This window comes from Salvelinus namaycush, chromosome 3 (genome assembly GCF_016432855.1).
Source record: "Salvelinus namaycush isolate Seneca chromosome 3, SaNama_1.0, whole genome shotgun sequence".
Taxonomy (NCBI): domain Eukaryota; kingdom Metazoa; phylum Chordata; class Actinopteri; order Salmoniformes; family Salmonidae; genus Salvelinus; species Salvelinus namaycush.
This window is the reverse complement of record NC_052309.1, coordinates 66862502-66877159: the sequence shown is the minus strand read 5'-3', so window position 1 is coordinate 66877159 and position 14658 is coordinate 66862502. Positions and strand designations below refer to the sequence as shown.

Sequence of the window (14658 nt, the reverse complement as noted above, 5' to 3'; positions counted from 1 at the left end):
ATTTTTTTTCTTCTCATTTTTGAGTCATACTGTACAAACATATTATACTAGTGATCTAGATAACACACATGCAAACACACCCACCTACACACAGAGTGGAAACATCACAGACAAGTTTATGTCCACTCAATTCCAAAGTCCAGGTAACGATTACAAGGTTTAAGAGCTGTTTTGTGACGGGTTATAAATGTCAAGGTCAGGAGAGTACATTCATCATGTCGACTCAGACAGCATACAGCCACATTGGTTCACTTCAAGTGGAACACAACACTTCCTTAGTACCTTCTAACACCCACTAGTCCGAGTCTGGTACCAGAAGATAGCACTGCTGCTAACCTAACACACTCTGGGCTGGGAGGCAAGCTGAGGGGCAACGGTTAAGAATGGGATAATGCTGATGGGAGGTTGTAATTGCATGACCTCCTTGTAACGCTCTCTTTCGCTCTACCTTCATCTCTCTCTCTTTCTTTCTATCTCTCGTTCGCTCTCTCTTTCTCCTCTTTCTCGTTCTCTCTCTTTCACTTGTTGCACAATCCACCCCCCACTATGTCACTTCAGCAAGGACTATTCCTCGGTCATGAAATTCAGGTTATGTCCCCAGTTCTCGCCCATCGCTGTCCCTCGGGGACCCAGGAAGCACCCGCTGCTGTGGGGAATGGTTAAGGCCAGATCCATGTGTTTAGAGAGTTGGGCCAATGCCGTTTCTGCATTATGATGCATTTACATGACACTTCAACATTCAATGGCAGCCATGTTAGCTCCCCATTAACATCACATGGGGAATATGTAAACAATGCTATGTAACTGAATGTCTAGAATTCGAGCAATATTCAAATTTCAAAAGGTTGTCCCAACTCTCTAAATGTACAGTGCCTTCAGGAAGTATTCAGATCCCTTGACTTGTTCCACATTTTGCTACGTTACACACAATTCCCCATAATGACAAAGCAAAAACAGGTTTTGAGACATGTTTGCAAATGTATTAACATTTTTAAACAGAAATACCTTATTTACATAAGTATTCAGACCCTTTTCTATGAGACTTGAAATTGAACTCGGGTGCATCCTGTTTCCATTGATCATCCTTGAGATGTTTCTGCAACTTGATTGGAGCCCAACTGTGGTAAAATCAAATGATTGGACATGATTTGGAAAGGCAATCTGGGTAAAAGGGCCTTGACCAAGAACCCGTCACTCTGACAGAGCTCCAGAGTTCCTCTGTGGAGATGGGAGAACCTTCCAGAAGGACAACCATATCTGCAGCACTCCACCAATCAGGCCTTTATGGTGTAGTGGCCAGATGGAAGGCATTCCTCAGTAAAAGGCACATGAAAGCCCGCTTGGAGTTAAAGGCACCTAAAGACTATCAGACCATGAAAAACAAGATTCTCTGGTGTGATGAAACCAAGATTGAACTCTTTGGCCTGAATGCCAAGCATCATGTCTAGACGAAACCTGCCACCATCCCTACGGTGAAGCATGGTAGTGGCAGCATCATGCTGTGGGGGTGTTTTTCAGAAGCAGGGACTGGGAGACTAGTCAGGATTGAGGCAAAGATGAACGGAGCAAAGTACAGAGAGATCCTTGATGAAAAGCTGCTCCAGAGCGCCACTGAAGGATGTGTTTAGGGTTAGGGGTTCTCTCTTTTTTCTGGAGAGACCTGAAAATAGCTGTGCAGCAACGCTCCCCATCCAACCTGACAGAGCTCGAGAGGATCTGCAGAGAAGAATGGGAGAAACTCCCCAAATACAGGTGTGCCAAGCTTGCAGCGTAATACCCAAGAAGACTCGAGGCTGTAATCGCTGCCAAAGGTGCTTCAACAAAGTATGGAGTAAAGGGTCTGAATTGTTATGTAAATGTGATATTTTGAAAGATTTATAAAAACCTGTTCTTGCTTTGTTATAATAGGGTATTGTGTGTAGATTGATGAGGGGGGAAAACAATTTAATCAATTTTATAATAAGGCTGTAACCTAACAGAATTTGGAAAAAGTCAAGGTGTCTGAATACTTTCTGAAGACACTGTATGTCTCTGGATAAGGCCTCGTGTACAGTAGGATGAGAGGCCAGGTGGCTGATGTGGGGGGTCAGGGGTTGTGACGTCGTCTTCCCCCAATCAGGCCACAGTTAGAGCCGGTGTTGCGTTATCACTTCAGTCAGAACATCGACAGGCCACAGGACAAAGGCAGGCTGACCACTTCAGCAGACAGCTACTGATAACACAAAAGCGGCTGTGTCGACGGACGTATGCATGCTCATTAACACACACATGCATGCAGACACGTACACACACACACACACATGCTGACTACAGGTGGTCTCAAGGGCCTTTTGGGTCTGGCACCTGCAGCTCAGCATGATCCCCTCTGTTCAGATGGGCTTTAGAGAATATGCACCGCACTTAACACTGGCAGTGCCAGTCTCTCTCTCACACACACACACACACACACACACCACAGTTCCCCCTACTCTCCGCATTGAAATGTCACCCTTGTGATGGGGCAGGAATTTATCAGCGATTTTGAGGAGGTGGAGAGGCGGGGGCTGTTCAGCAGAAAGAGGCAGTTGTCAGAAGAGACAGTTGTCTAGTGGCTGCCCCTGGCCCCTGGCTCTGGCACAGTCAGCCCTGTGGCTGAGCCATCGTTGGTCTGTGTGTCACTATTTGCCTGGAAAGCTGATCCCAGTGTAGAAAGGCATTGCTAATTGTACTTAAATCAACTGACTGATTTGAAAGCTACTCCACCAACCCAACCACAATTCCAGCTATTAAATTAATGAAGGGATATGGGGTTTGTCGTTGTAGTGGAGATAGTCTTATGTTTGAAACCTTCACCGGGCTTTATTCTGGATGTGGTGCATGGAGGGTAATGGGGTAGTAGGCTGGTGTTGTGTTGTGTTGCTGGGCAGAGGTTCAGCCATCACGTGTAAAGCCCTGCCCACTCCCACAGATATTACTGTTATAAATAAGAGCTGAAATACATGCTAATCTCTCTAGAAATCAATGAGAGCTGAAATACATGATAATCTCTCTAGAAATCAATGAGAGCTGAAATACATGATAATCTCTCTAGAAATCAATGAGAGCTGAAATGCATGCTAAACTCGCGGAAAATCAATGAGAGCTGAAATACATGATAATCTCTCTAGAAATCAATGAGAGATGAAATACATGATAATCTCTCTTGAAATCAATGAGAGCTGAAATACATGATAATCTCTCTAGAAATCAATGAGAGCTGAAATACATGATAATCTCTCTAGAAATCAATGAGACGGCGTCCTTCTTTCTTCCTTTATCTCTTTACACACACAAACACGTCATGGCATTGGGCCAAAGGTCCTGCCTACACTTGAGTGTCAGTTTGACTGCTGTGCCCTGAGTGTCGTGGAGTTGCTGGTTAAATGTGGATCTTGTCATGCAGGTGAATGTAGACCTGAGTCGTAAACATATCCTGCAGCCGCAGCTGACGCAGGTCTGTGTCTGTACAGGTCGTAATATTAAAGAGCCAAATCAGGACCCCAGCACCGAGATGCCATGTCACACTGCTACGTGAGAGTTACCACACTCCCCCTGAAGTTCACGACCTTTCAGCTCCGAGCCTCCCTCCAAGTTCCACGTGTTTTGGTGCCCTGTTTGTAATTCTGTTTATTCGTACACCCAGATTAATGCAATCCCCCTCTCTGCTTCTCCCACCGTCTCCTTTCCCACCTCCCCTCCCCCACCTCTCCCTGTGCCAGTCTCAGTGACAGAGGTGGAGTGTGTGCGTGAGGGCTGCCAGTCTGAGGCTCTGCGGAGGCTATCCGGGTCGGTACCAGAGAATCAGTGCTTCACGGTGGTGTTCAGAGGAGCCAGGAAGAGTCTGGACCTCCTCTGCGCCTGTGAGGAGGAGGCGAGGCGCTGGGTCCAAGGGATACGCACGCTGAAGGAGTGCGTGGCCAACATGACCCAGAAGGATAAACTGGACCAATATCCTTTACCCCCCGTGGGCCTTTGTTGCGCTGTGCCAGGCTGCCAGCCTTCGACCCAAAGTAAATATAGTGCAGGCTGGGCAGCCAAGATCGCTACGGTGACTGACTCTGAACATAACACTGTCACATGCACCATCCCGCATCCACAGCATACCTAAGATGTGCAGCAATGGCCCAGCCAAAAAAGCACCGTCTAAATATAGTCTGAATTTCCTGTCAAACATGATCCCTGGTATAGCTGCTGGGTTGTTAGCGACACGTGGGTACGACAGACACACTTGTGTAAAACGCAAAGCCAGATCTTGAGAACAGATAGAGCAGTAGGGGCTCTGGGACATGTCCAGGCTAGTGTGGTGCGGTTTTACACTGGCAGGTCCCAGCAGTGTTTGCAGTAGATTGATAAAGACCATCTTTGCAAAAGCTCCTATTGTTGTGTGTGTCCTGGAAGAGGGAGGTGTCATATAGGCTCCTTTCTCTACGTCAGCCCTGTGTTCTATTCCACTAGAGGCCTTGGGGGAGGCTTTTAGTATTTTGACTTCAGATGGATGTTGGCACAACAGGACATGTGTGTCTACAGCCAACACACATCTGAATCATAGGCTGGGGGTGTATTCCATTTCAATTCTTGGTAGTTGAATTAGACACTGATCCTCCTCGGAACGGTTACACAATTGATTGCTGTAAATTAAGAAATGATGCGTTTGACCCTTTACCCATAGTTGGATGTGGGCTGTAATGTGCCTATATGCATGTGCATCAACTCTGCCTGTATGTATAGATGTGTTTTGTGTATATACCATCGAATGTACTTTTAAGGATGTGTTTAGGGTCAGAGGTTGGGTATGCTCCCCTGGTTGCTCTCCTTAACCCCCCACACCTGGATCCGTGGCTACCTGAGACGGGCTGATGAGAACGACGATGGGAAGATGAGTTACGACGAGGTCAAACGGCTGCTGCAGATGATCAACATAGACCTGAATGAGCAGTATGCGCGCTCGCTATTCAAGGTGAGCACATTCTGTATGTATGTGCAGCATTCAGTATGCTTGTACGTTAATGTGTGTAGACCTTGACTGCATGGGTGTGTGCATGTGCGTATGTGTGTGAGCGAGATGTTGTTGTTGGTTGAGGGCCATTGTTTACCCAGTGTGCTGTTTGGGGCTGCGTTTCTCTCTCAGCCTGGAGTCTGTGTTCAATTACCAACCCAGTGGCAAGCCAACCAGGAGGCCCCTCGCTCTCTTTCTCAATCTCTCACTCACACACTCATTCTCTCTCTCTCTCCCGCCCCCTTCTCTCTACTGCTGTCTTTCTGTCTCCCCTGAAGGTCTTGTCCTCCCCCATCGCCCTCTTCCTCCATCTTCCCCCTCTCCTTTCTCCCCATCCCCTTCTCAAATGATCAGGCAGCCAGTCATTTCTCCATAGTTGAGGATTACTGCTAGCTAAGTCTCTCAGCTCCCCTCTCCGTTAATGTCTAGTTGTTTTCCTGCTCCTTCCTTCACCATGTGATTCCTTCTCCAACCCTGCCCAGCCCTCTCCTCAGAGACTGAATATCAAACCAACTGCAGTGCAGTAATGTGTGGAGTGTATGTTTGTCTATATGGTATGAATTATAGGAGTGGACGGGGTTGCTGGGCATTTGATAATATAAACATGGCTCACCTATAAGAATTGAAGATATTAACTTTGATCTAGCCCTCTGTTTTTAGGGAACCGCTTTGAAAATGTGTGGAGGGGTTGTGCATGTGAGTGTTTTTAATCAGATCAGCCCTAACCAAGGTCTCTCTGTCTGTCTCTGTCCCTCCCTCCCTCCCTCCCTCCCTCCCTCCCTCCCTCCCTCCCTCCCTCCCTCCCTCCCTCCCTCCCTCTCCGTCTGTCTGTCCCTCCTTCTCCTCTATTCGTCCATCCGTCCGTCCCTCTCTCAGAAAGCTGACCGGTCGTGTGACGGCCGTCTGGACCACGTAGAGATCGAGGAGTTCTGCAGGGAGCTGATGAGGCGGCCGGAGCTGGACGCGGTGTTCAGACACTTCTCTGGTAACGGCTGTGTTCTGTCCACCGCTGAGCTGAGAGACTTCCTGGGAGAACAGGGGGAGGACGCATCACTAAGCCACGCTCAGAGCCTCATCCGCACCTACGAGCTCAACGACTGGGGTAGGCCGAAGAAACAGGGAACATCATTTTAGCCTTGGATTTTTCTGACCTTACATTTCACATTTTATTCATTTAGCAGACACTCTTATCCAGAGCAACTAATCCAGAGTGCATACATTTTCATATCTTTTTATACTACATTCCATATATTCACTGTGCTTTTATTTATCTGAATGTTTTATGCATTTATATTTTACATGATTTAATTGCTGCAAATTCAGGGCCAGTTGCGCACCTGACTTTATTTTCCCACAATCATATGAGCATGTCTATACCCGTCTCTTCCTGTTCATAACCCTGATAAAAGGTCGATGATTTGATGTGCCCCTCTTCCCTGCAGCCCAGAAGAACCAGTTCATGACCCAGAATGGTTTCACCGTGTACATGCTGTCCCTGGAGAACGATGTGTTTAACCCCGACCACGCCAGGGTGCACCAGGACATGACCAGACCTCTGGCCCACTACTTCATCTCATCCTCACACAACACCTACCTCACCAAGGACCAGGTCACCAGCGCCAGCAGCGCCGAGCCATACATCAGGTATTGAATACACACACATGCGCACACACAAACATACATATGCATGCGCATAGACACAAAACACATAAACACACATGCACACACACACTAAGAATATGTACTGTGTGATCCAGAGCTCTGAACCAGGGCTGTCGCTGTGTGGAGCTGGATTGTTGGGACGGGGACAAAGGAGAGCCTGTCATCTACCATGGACACACCCTTACTTCTAAGGTGCCCTTCAAAGAAGTAATCGAGACCATCGTCCAGTATGCCTTCAAGGTGAGCAATTTATTAAAAAAATTACAACAACAAAATAAATACAACAAAAAGTGAGCACACCTGGCCTGTGAGAGCCTGTTAGTGGGTTGGGAGGGATGATGGACAGATGGTTGTGTGGTTTATAGGGAGGCCAAATGTTTCACCTTAACCATCATGCCCATATGTCTTCCATGTGTGACTCTTTATGGAAAGCAAAGGATTCCTCATCTCAACAAAATAGAGTTAACAAGTAAATGGCAGCAAACAGCTGAAAACAAATCTAGACGGTTGACTTTCTGCCTCTGCCAACATGCAGTTCAAGATACAGTCATAGTCTTGGCTCAGAGTCTAATAAGACTGTCCAACAGCTTCTTGGCCTCAGTGTAGTCCAGAATAAACCCTGGCTTATTACCTAATGAGCTTATGGTTTCTCTTACATTTTAATGAGTGGCCTCTTATGAACCAACCCTTGTTTTTTCCTTTAGGCCTCCCCGTACCCCCTGATCCTGTCCCTTGAGAACCACTGTACGGTGGAGCAGCAGACGGTCATGGCCAGACACCTGCGCACCATCCTGGGCAAGAGGCTGCTCACCAAGCCCCTCAACGACCAGACTCTGAAGGACCTGCCCTCTCCTGAGGTACGACACACACCCCTGTCCCCGGCTCTCTACTCACGCCTGTCCCCGGCTCTCTACTCACGCCTGTCCCCGGCTCTCTACTCACCCCTGTCCCCGGCTCTCTACTCACCCCTGTCCCCGGCTCTCTACTCACGCCTGTCCCCAGCTCTCTACTCACGCCTGTCCCCGGCTCTCTACTCCCCCCTGTCCCCAGCTCTCTACTCACCCCTGTCCCCGGCTCTCTACTCACCCCTGTCCCCGGCTCTCTACTCACCCCTGTCCCCGGCTCTCTATTCACCCCTGTCCCCGGCTCTCTACTCACCCCTGTCCCCGGCTCTCTACTCACCCCTGTCCCCGGCTCTCTACTCACCCCTGTCCCCGGCTCTCTACTCACCCCTGTCCCCGGCTCTCTACTCACCCCTGTCCCCGGCTCTCTACTCACCCCTGTCCCCGGCTCTCTACTCACCCCTGTCCCCGGCTCTCTACTCACCCCTGTCCCCGGCTCTCTACTCACCCCTGTCCCCGGCTCTCTACTCACCCCTGTCCCCGGCTCTCTACTCACGCCTGTCCCCCGCTCTCTACTCACGCCTGTCCCCAGCTCTCTACTCACCCCTGTCCCCGGCTCTCTACTCATGCCTGTCCCCAGCTCTCTAGGACACACACCCCTATCCCCAGCTCTCTACTCACCCCTGTCCCCTTCTGCCTAAGAAACCTGTTGTCTTTTTCTACTCTCTCTCCCATCCCTCGCATGTTTATGGAGCGATTGTGGAATACTAACAGGAATATTTACATATGTTTTGAAGCATCTCTGTCTTCCCTCTGCAGGAGCTAAGGGGTCGTATCCTGGTGAAGGGGAAGAAGGATGTTCATCACCTGAACCAGCTGAGGAAAACCAGCAGCTTTGATACCAGCTCAGACGACGAGGCATCAAGCAGAAACAAAAAGGACCCTGCCAAGGTGCTACACATTTACCTTCCATGTGACTGAGACGGCACTGTAAGTCTACAGAAATTGATCAGGAACATACAATATATCAAGCTTTTCTCATGTGCACTCTGTGTTTCTGGCTCAGGCGGTCTCATCTAAGCTGAGCCCAGAGCTGTCTGAACTGGTGGTGTACTGTCGAAGTGTCCCCTTCCACGGGTTCCAACACTCTGCCCAGAAACCACCCGATGAGATGTCATCCTTCAATGAGAATGACGCCCTCAAACACATCAAGGACACAGGCAAGGGGCCTAGGAAGACATAACTCGAACAGAACAGTTTTCTGTGAATCAGTTCCTGATTAGACCCTATAATGACTCATAGTTCTTACTGGCACTGTAGCTGTAGAGAAAGTCCTTGTATACATGGGTGCATTTGTGCATCATGTTGTCATGCATATTTATGTGTGTCCGTCTTTTTATTTGAGTTTGAGGTATTGTAATGGATCTCTTACCCTGTCCTCTCATCACCTTCCAGGAAAGCTGTTTGTCAGACACAACAGCAGGCAGCTGAGCCGGATCTACCCCTCCGGGCAGCGCCTCCAATCCTCCAACTACGACCCCCAGGATATGTGGAACGGCGGCTGCTCGATGGGTCAGCACTCTGGGCTGGAGGGGGGGTGGGATGGAGGAAGGAGTTGGTACAGGTGGCTCATTTATTTAACATTATCTAGCTTGGAAGTCCCTGGAGATAGAAAGCTATTTTACATTGGGCCTCCTATTGCAAATGTTTGGTATTTGCCTCCTATTCCTCACTTCGCTTGTCATAATAACTAACCTCACACTCTGCTGCCTGGTAAAGTGTGTTCTGTTGTTCATGTGTTGCGGTAAGTTGTTGTCTCTTTTCACACCCCTGTCTGTCCTCCCTCTCTCCCTCTTTCTCTCTGCAGTGGCTCTGAACTTCCAGACTCCAGGGGAGCAGATGGATCTGAACCAGGGCCGCTTCCTGCCTAACGGCCGCTGTGGATACGTCCTCAAGCCCAGCTTCCTGTGCAGCTCCAGCTCCAACTTCAACCCAGAGATCACAGGAGGTGGGCCAGGACACGTCCCCACACAGCTCACCATACGGGTGAGAAACCTGCTGGGAATCAGATTCTGTTGTGGTGGTTTACATGTGGTAACTAACTGCCTTGTTGGAAGAGTAGGGCACATTTTAGTTAGCAGTGTTATGGAAGCAGACCAAGGTAGTAAACTACTTCACCTTATTAGTAATTTTGTAAAACCATTTGAATACTTTTCATATTAGAATTTTATATACAAAGGCACAAAAAGTCATTGGGGTGATTTTGTGTTCAGATAATATCAGCACAGCAGCTCCCTAAGATCAACACAGACAAGCCCAACTCCATTGTGGACCCGCAGGTGTGGGTGGAAATTCACGGGGTGGCCATTGATAATTCCAGAGACAAAACCCACCGAATCGACAACAATGGTAACCTTCCACTCATCTATCTATTGCACATCTATTATACTCCCATTAACAAAATGAATCACACGGGTTGTATGCACCCTTGAGTTCACATATTAACCATATTAGAAATAGAATTAGAAGAACATAATAGTACTAGGAACACTTGATGTTTTACCATGAAATAACATAAGTATTCCAGGGCACCTGTATGACTCCCACCACCCATGGCACTATTCCACACAGAGAATTGATCAGAAACGTTATTCCGTACTCCCATATTTATTTTTACCGTAATGATAATCAAACATGATAGATACCCCAGCTACTCCATTATCTTTGCTCAGTACAGGTTTTCTGAGACATGTGAGCACCAGAAAATGATACTTCTCGTGTAGAGTGCCATTATCCCGGTCTGTGGAGTAGTTTCAGGCTGTGAATGGTGTTGGGTGACAGTGTCTGACAGCTCTCCTATGCCCCCTGCAGGTTTTAACCCACGCTGGGACAGCACTTTGAGCTTCCAGCTGCAGGTCCCTGAGCTGGCCCTGGTACGCTTTGTAGTGGAAGACCATGACCACAAAGCCAAGAACGACTTTGTGGGCCAGTACACCTTGCCCTTCACCAGCCTCCGTACAGGTACTAGGATACTGTCTCTGTATTGTAGGGGTGTTTGTGTAGCTAGTGTGTCTGTGAGGTGACACTGACACCAGTGGGTCTATTTTTCTCTAGGTTACCGCCATGTTCACTTGCTGAAGGCAGATGGCTCCAGCCTCTCTCCATCTACCCTTTTCATCCATGTCAAGGTGTCCGATAAGGGGGTCCACATCAAGACTGTGTCCGAGCGCATGGCCTTGGCTAAGAGCAAGGGCAAAGCATGACCCATATCTACCTGAACTAGTGCCACACTTATCTGATAAGCGCCATGCTTATCTTTTGGGGGGGAAAGTCTCCCTAATTGGGATGAAAAGGACAAGCTGCTGCCTGCCTATGTCCCAGTGCTCTTTTCATACACCCAATTTAGAATTGGCAGGACATATAAGGCTCCCTGGCCACAGAGAGGAAGACATCATTCCTTCTCAGTCAAACCTGGATGGGAGTCTTGCCTGTTGATGAATAGTGTTGGCTGGGAGAGAAACTCACTGGCATGTTGCTGTTGTGAGAGTATTCTGTACTCTGTCGTCAGTGCATTCAGAGTGTTCGTGTCTGTTTCCATAGAGACATGACTTTGGCGCTGACCTGTTTTACACCAGAACCCTACCTGGCAGCCATCTGCCTACTATGAAGACAAAATAGAGTTGTTTTTTAAAATTCAAAGCCAGGTTTGTGTCCTGGAGTCCCTGAAGCAGATCTTGAAGATGTTTCCCAACATTTTTTACATATTTAAAGTTAAGCAATATTTAACTTTTTTGCTACTTTTAGCTGATGTGTGGTGAGCGTTCTGGCACAAAAATGGTCACCGGGCATCACCCAGGTGGGTGCCGCACATTGATGGTGGATGAGGTGAGTTTCCCCCTACTATGTAAAGCTCTCGGAGTACCTCAGTTGGTAGAAAAGCACTATATATATCCAATTAATTATTAAAACTTTTTTTACTATTACAGAATATTATGGTTGAAACTTATAGAAGCGTTTTATCAGGGCAAGACTTGTAGTTGTGCTCATTTTTCCAGGACAACGATAGTGTTTATTGACTCAATTTTATCTGTAAATGAAGTCTAGTTGTTGTGGTATTGGTCTGTCACACTTGTCATGACACAGTCCAAAATACTGAATGAATGCCTTAACCTTAGTGACAGAATTAATACATTTCAACTCTTAATGTTTTTGTAATGTATTTGCAACAAATTGTGTTTGTTGCAAATGATGAAACACACTTCTTTCTGTGTGAAATTGCTGATGGAAGTTTTTAGATTATATTTAACATTGTTGTAAAATGTTATATTCTAATGTAGTTACAGTATTCTAATTCTCCCAGTAAAATGAATTCATTTGCATACTGTATGTACTTTCTCTGACACTAACTTCCTTTTGCCAAATAAAAACAGCATCAAAGAGGGTCAAATCGAGACTAATGCAATTGACCATGATTATGTTGAATACATATAATTGAAGTATTAGCTTTCATGAATTTCCAAGGTCAGTTTTCATTTCAAAGCAGTAATCCATAATGCACTAGTAGAATGTATTGTTACTGGACATTATTATTTGTATTCTTTCTTCTGGTCATTTAAATTCAAAGTCACTTTAATTTTGAAAACCGGCAAATGGTTTTGACAGTTTGAAATGCCTTTATTTGCCTTATTTCAATGGAAACGGCTGTTAGTATTCTTTCTTGTAGTTGCTAAGACAGTATATACTTACCTGTTTACCTTAGTGTCTCTTTCATTGTGTACTTTGTTGTGACTTATTTCTGTGGGCATCAGATTCATATGGGTCTCCCAGTCTATTTGAAATCTGAAAGGTCTCCCAGTCTATTTAACAACAAAAAGCACTTGAATCCAAACTTTGAAGATGGTGTTTCTTTATAGTACTATAGAAACTAATCATTTCCCTGAGCTTCAGGAGCAATATTCTCATTGACATTAGTATAGTAAGTGACATGAGTACAGTATTTCTTTGTCTGTGTGAAAGCCAAGAGAAGCATGTTTAGTTTTTATTAAAAAAAAGTATTTTAACTCCATTGTGCCCTTCTGTATTTTCAAATTTGGCATACTATTTCAATGTTTTTGTGCTTGAATGGTGTTTGTGTGAGAAAAGTGATTTATTTTTGAGGGAAGTGAAGTAGGAGATAGTATGCACAACATACTGACACACAACACACAGAGCCTCCTTCTGCCATATAAATCGTATACATGTCTAGTTAGTCTGTAGTGCTGGATTCCTTGGAGAACATCAAACTATCACAACTCATTTAGTATCAGTGTAGATGATTAAACCCCCATTTGTCAGTTTTACTTGTTTCACCTATCCAGATGTTGTAAAGATGTATGAGTAATGTGAAATCAAAAGACAGAAATCAGTGCATCATACAGTGGTGGAAAAAGTACCCAATTGTCAAACTTCAGTAAGGGTATAGATACCTTAGTAGAAAGTTACTAAAGTGAAAGTCACCCAGTAAAATACTACTTGAGTTAGTTTAAAAGTATTTGGTTTTAAATATATTTAAGTATCAAAGGTAAATGTAATAGCAAAAATATGCTTAAGTATCAAAAGTAAAAGTATAAATAATTTCAAATTCCTTAAGCAGGCGGCACCATTTTCTTGTTTTTAAAATGTACGGATAGCTAGGGCACACTCCAACACTCAGACATTATTTACAAAAGATGCATTTGTGTTTAGTGAGTCAACCAGAACATAGGCAGTAGGAATGACCATGTGTTCTCTTGATAAGTTTGTGAATTTCACAATTTTCCTGTTCTGCTAAGCATTCAAAATGTAACGAGTACTTTGGGTTGTCAGTGAAAATGTATTGAGTAAAAAGTACAATATTTCTTGAGGAATGTAGTGAAGTAAAAGTTGTCAAAAATATAAATGGTAAAGTCCAGATAGTAAAGGCCAGTGACACAAGCTAGCAGACGAGCTGAACTACTTCTATGCTCGCTTCGAGGCAATAACACTGAAACATGTATGAGAGTACGAGCTGTTTCCGAACAATAGTGTGATCACGCTCTCCGCAGCTGATGTGAGTAAGACCTTTAAACAGGTCAGCATTCACAAGGTCGCAGGGCCAGACGGATTACCAGGACGGGTACTGCCAGCATGCGCTGACCAACTGGCAAGTGTCTTCACTGACATTTTCAACCTCTCCCCGTCCGAGTCTGTAATACCAACATGTTTTAAGCAGACCACCATAGTCCCTGTGCCCAAGAACACTAAGGTAACCTGCCTAAATGACTACCGACCCGTAGCACTCACATCTATAGCCATGCAGTGCTTTGAAAGGCTGGTCATGGCTCACAACACCATTATCCCAGAAACCCTAGACCCACTCCAAATTGCATACCGCCCTAACAGATCCACAGATGATGCAATCTTTATTGCACTCCACACTGCCCTTTCCCACCTGGACAAAAGGAACACCTATGTGAGAATGCTATTCACTACTACAGCTCAGCGTTCAACACCATAGTGTCCTCAAAGCTCATCAATAAGCTAAGGACCCTGGGACTAAACACCTCTCTCTGCAACTGGATCCTGGACTTCCTGACGGACCGCCCCCAGGTGGTAAGGATAGGTAACACATCCGCCACGCTGATCCTCAACACAGGGGCCCCTCAGAGGTGCGTGCTCAGTCCGCTCCTGTACTCTCTGTTCACTCATGACTGCATGGCCAAGCACGACTCCAACACTATTATTAAGTTTGCAGATGACAGGACAGTGGTAGGCCTGATCACCGACAACGATGAGACAGCCTATAGGGAGGAGGTCAGAGACCTGGCCGTGTGGTGCCAGGACAACAACCTCTCTCTCTCAACGTGATCAAGACAAATGAGGTGATTGTGGACTACAGGAAAAGGAGGACAGAGCACACACCCATTCTCATCGACGGGGCTGTAGCAGAGCAGGTTGAGATCTTCAAGTTCCTTGGTGTCCACATCACCAACAAACTAACATGGTCCAAGCACACCAAGACAGTCATGAATAGGGCACAACAAAACCTATTCCCCCTCAGGAGACTGAAAAGATTTGGCACGGGACCTCAGATCCTCAAAAGGTTCTACAGCTGCACCATCGAGAGCATCCTGACTGGTTGCA

At 46.2% G+C, this 14658-nt stretch overlaps 1 protein-coding gene across 1 annotated transcript in view; it reads left to right on the top strand.

Annotated features, from left to right (window-relative positions):
• LOC120035310 (1-phosphatidylinositol 4,5-bisphosphate phosphodiesterase delta-3-A-like) overlaps window positions 1-11662 on the top strand; it is a 36173-nt gene extending 24511 nt beyond the window's left edge. The window contains exons 3-15 of the mRNA XM_038982099.1: window positions 3738-3966; window positions 4846-4975; window positions 5891-6116; window positions 6457-6658; window positions 6772-6916; window positions 7381-7533; window positions 8338-8469; window positions 8585-8738; window positions 8974-9090; window positions 9386-9564; window positions 9792-9927; window positions 10390-10539; window positions 10633-11662. Coding sequence (XP_038838027.1) covers window positions 3738-3966; window positions 4846-4975; window positions 5891-6116; window positions 6457-6658; window positions 6772-6916; window positions 7381-7533; window positions 8338-8469; window positions 8585-8738; window positions 8974-9090; window positions 9386-9564; window positions 9792-9927; window positions 10390-10539; window positions 10633-10781 — 2102 coding nt within the window. The 3' untranslated portion in view covers window positions 10782-11662. The remainder of the gene's footprint in view (window positions 1-3737; window positions 3967-4845; window positions 4976-5890; window positions 6117-6456; window positions 6659-6771; window positions 6917-7380; window positions 7534-8337; window positions 8470-8584; window positions 8739-8973; window positions 9091-9385; window positions 9565-9791; window positions 9928-10389; window positions 10540-10632) is intronic.
• The last annotated feature ends 2996 nt before the right edge of the window (window positions 11663-14658 follow it).